Source organism: Cryptomeria japonica, unplaced genomic scaffold, assembly GCF_030272615.1.
Source record: "Cryptomeria japonica unplaced genomic scaffold, Sugi_1.0 HiC_scaffold_2081, whole genome shotgun sequence".
Taxonomy (NCBI): Eukaryota; Viridiplantae; Streptophyta; class Pinopsida; order Cupressales; family Cupressaceae; genus Cryptomeria; species Cryptomeria japonica.
Genome location: NW_026730343.1, coordinates 7,147 through 11,449, shown reverse-complemented (window position 1 = coordinate 11,449; position 4,303 = coordinate 7,147). Strand labels below are relative to the sequence as shown.

The window sequence follows — 4,303 nt, the reverse complement described above, 5'->3', positions numbered from 1 at the left end:
TTGAGAAAGGTAAGTAGGTTACATAGGAGGAAGGAAGAGGCTCATGCACTTGTACTAGGGCGAGCAAGAAGAAGATGGTATATCAACCTGTGCAAGATGTGAGAGATATGAAGAAGTTGTCCATGAACCTTTCTCAACTTGAAGTGGAGGTAGATGAAGCTTTAAAGAATTTGAATTAGCTGTTGTACATTTTTTTTGCTTTGTTGAGTATTTCTTTGTTTTTGTGTGGCCTGGCTACCTATTTATTGATGGTTTGTTGATATTTTTTGCTGGCATCTTTTTATAATTATAGTTTCGAGTCCCTCCAGAACCTGGTTGACCCTTTAATAAAAAACTTCTCATCATTTCATCTAATACTTCCTAAGATAATTGCATGTTAGATAAGGGTTGCAACCAACAAGGTACTACGAATTTATAACTTGCTAGAATTGACTTATCTAAAACCCACCTTTGGTATGGTTAACATTTATATTATTTTAGTTTATTTGAGTTTGCTTAGTTGTTGATCTTCATGGACCACCTAAAAATCTCAATGGTCTTAATCACAGTCATGTATATTATTTTAACAAGGAATACAAGCATGCCAATAATCCACTAGAAGATAATACTAGCATAATATTAATCCCCAATTCATTTCACAACAAAACCCTTTCTTTAATAAAGAAGTTCAGATTTCAAATTCATTTTAATCTAATTATTTCTCCAATCTAACCTTAGTTAAGATAAAAAAATTAATTTAAAATTTAATTAAATAAAAAAAATAGTATTGAATTTTTATGAATTAACAAGCTATAAAACAAATAAGATGACATTATAAAAATTTTAATATTGATTTTGGTGTAGAATTCTTTTGGTTACAAAAGAACCATGAAAACCTATCCATACGTGTTTATTGCTTTGCCTAATGACTACAAAAGATTAGTCCAATTCCATTCTCTATGTGTAGACTATTCACAAACAAATATATTAAATAAAAAAGTCAAAGAAAGTTCAAAATACAGTTTAGTTCACACATGGATGCTTAAGTTGCCCGACACATATCATATCAAGATATCGTTACACGCAAGGTAATGGAAGAGAGCCCATGGCCTAGCACCTCAATATGACACAGGTGAAAATTACGCACACAAGGTAATAATCACCGTGATACATGTCAACGCTAACAAACATTACTCTGACAAAAGCCAATCTATGAAGGTTAACGTGAAGAAAGAGCTTAACGGGCTTCTCTGTCAGACATGAGGCGACCAGAAATTTCACCTCTGCTCCTTTCAGAAGGGAAGTTAGTTAAGGATGACCCAGCATGAAAAGAAAGATCGTCGGCATACACAGGCACAGGCATATTCAGGGGAACAAACGGCAATGGAGAGTCAAATTCTAAGATCTTTAATACCTCTCTCATCGTCGGTCTTGCTTTTGGGTCTGGATGAGAACACAGCAATCCCACCAGCATCAGCAGCTCCATTTCCTCACTGTTGAAATTCCCCTCTAGCTTTTTGTCTGCCGCATCCAAAAGCTTCCCTTGCCTACGCAAATCCCATACCCAGGCCACCACTCTCAAATCGTATTCTTCTAACCTGTAATCAATGGGTTGTCTTCCACAGGAGATTTCCAAAGCCACAGCTCCAAAACTATACACGTCTGATTCTGGGCTCGCCTTTCCAGTTTCTATATACTCTGGTGCCATATATCCACGTGTCCCTGCAACCACGGTTGTACGTGAAGCGGCGTGATCAAATTCTACCACTCTTGCCAGACCAAAATCCCCCAGCTTTGCATTGAAATTTGAGTCCAACAACACATTGCTAGCCTTCACGTCTCTGTGCACAACGCGCTGATCCCACTCTTCATGAAGATAAATAAGAGCAGAGGCTATCCCACGAGCAACGCTGTACCTTCTCTCCCAATTCAAACAATCCTTGCGTTCATCGAATATATACTTATCGAGACTTCCATTCGGGAGGAATTCGTAAACAAGAAGCAATTCACCTTGTTCATGGCACCATCCCAAGAGTCGCACAAGGTTACGGTGTCTCAGCTTAGTGATTATGGTAACCTCTGAGATATACTCTTTCCTTCCCTGCCTCGATCCTTGGCCTATTCTCTTTATGGCCACTGTCTCGCTTGTTGTAGGCAAGATGCCTCTGTAGACACCTCCGAAGCCTCCTCTTCCCAGTATTTCATCGTCACTGAAGTTACGGGTAGCCTCTCTGAGTTGACCATAAGAGAACTTGAAGTAGCCTTGATCTAACTGTTCGTCTAGCTCCTCGCCATGACTATCCCGCCTCGCTTCTCTCTGTTTGAAATACCACCGCCCCGCAATAAACAGAAAACAGCAGATAACCAGGAGGCAGACAAAGAGGGATATCAAGATAATTTTCCAGCTACTATTTCGAGTTCTTGATGGAGCAGAGGAAATATCCCACGAATATGTACAAGAAAAATTCCACGCTGAGACTGTGTGAGTTTCAAATGCCAATCCAGTGGATGCGCTGAGGCCAACCGTGACAATTTCCGGAATATAGTCACGCAGATCTATGTGATAACTCAAAATCGGGCTTCTTGGTTTAGAAATATTATACAGATTAGCAGAAGGGTTATATAAGAGAAATACCTGTAACTGCTTTGTACTCCCATTGTAATCCACCCACGAGTCCCAAGCTTGCCCATTTTTAAGAGTATTGTTTAGGAATTTACCTTCCGAGCTAAGCGAAACGTTAGCCACGGAAACAGCTGAATTGACGTCTATTCCGACATGGTTGTCATCTGGGTCAAAGCTGTTCTGGAATGTGTCGAATTCGACGGCCACTACTTGATTTGAAAGTATACCATCTGTGGTTAGGTTAAAGAGGCCCAGCCATTCGCCCCAAGAATTTGCAGGTGGTTTGAAGTCGAAAGGGGCAATAAAGAAAGTGAGTCCGTCCGCAGAATTCGAGCTGGAGTTTCTGATGAGGAACTGAAAATGTGATGTAAAACTTGCGAGAGCCCCAGAAGAGTTGTCCCATAGAGGAACTGATTGGTTGTAAGTCGCCCAGCCTACGCTCCATCCCAAATCACCTACGAATTCATTTCTGGTGAGTTGTATTGTGTCCCCTTCAAAGTAAGCATCAGGATCTACTTTGATATCTGTTTGGGGAGGGAAAGCAAAGTTAATGTTTCCCGCGCATTCCATATAAGAGAACAGAGTGACGATCAAGGAGAAGAAAAGAAAGAGCAGCGAAGCAGAGCGTTTTGCCATGGTAGCATTTTAGCAATCACATTTCAATCAGAGCATACTACTCAATTATAGGTAATCGCCCCGATAAATGGTAGCGCAAAATTCAATGGTTAAAAAGTAAATCTAAAATTATTTTAAACGGACCACATTAAACCTCAAGAGAGGTGGTTCAGAAAGGCAAAAAAATTAATATAAAAACGTATTTGACCGATAAAACCTCAAGCGAGGTAATTCAGAAGTAAAGAATGTCACTAAAAACATTTATTTGCAGGTAAAAATCTTCCTAATATCTTAAAATGAGGAAAGATTTAATAGATTTTCAATAGGTCACAGTTAGGTAGTTGAGAAATAAATGTAGTCAATTAAAAACATTTATTTAGATCTAAAATTCTTCTTAATATATTAAATAAACTAGTATTTTATTAAATTGAAAAGATCAAAGCGTTGATAGATTTTCAAAGGGATTACAATAGGCCTGCAATTTGTATTGTATGTATCTACAAGTGAATAGATATTAAAGTTGAACAAAAAAAAATGACCTCATTTCATACATTTCTTTTTTCAAAGATTAATAAATTCATTTTGCATTTTGAAATTCTACTAGTTAATTAGGGGCCACAATGAGGTAGTTGAGAAGTAAAGAAAGTCAACTAAAAATATTTATTTGCGTGTCAAAGTCTTCATAATATCTAAAATTATTAGAAATAGTATTTTGTTGAGTTGAAAAGATGAAAGGCTTAATAAATTTTCAATGAGGCCACAATAGATATACGATTTGTATGATATTTATATACAAGTGAATAGATGCTAAAGTTTAATCAAAGAAAATGACCTCATTCTATACATTTCTTCATTCGCCCCATGTTTAAATTCATTTTGCATTTTGAAACTCAACTATTTTACTAGTGTTGGTTCTTTTTATTGGTTTGTTTCAAGTTAATTAATATAATTTTGAAGTTAAATTAATCAATTAATTAATCAAAATTTTGAGAATTATTTTAATTGACTTTTATTTCTTTTATCTATGTATATTTTATATAAAATTATTAATATTGATTATGTGGAATGTTGTAGTATCAATTAAAC

The 4,303-nt window shown here is 36.7% G+C and overlaps 1 protein-coding gene across 1 annotated transcript; it reads right to left on the bottom strand.

Moving 5' to 3' along the window:
- Positions 1 to 948: 948 nt before the first annotated feature.
- LOC131075164 (L-type lectin-domain containing receptor kinase IX.1-like) lies at positions 949 to 3,272 on the bottom strand. Its single transcript, XM_059216381.1, has one exon. It carries the CDS (start codon positions 3,236 to 3,238, stop codon positions 1,217 to 1,219), a length of 2,022 nt encoding a protein of 673 aa, XP_059072364.1. The 5' UTR covers positions 3,239 to 3,272; the 3' UTR covers positions 949 to 1,216.
- Between the last annotated feature and the right edge of the window lie 1,031 nt (positions 3,273 to 4,303).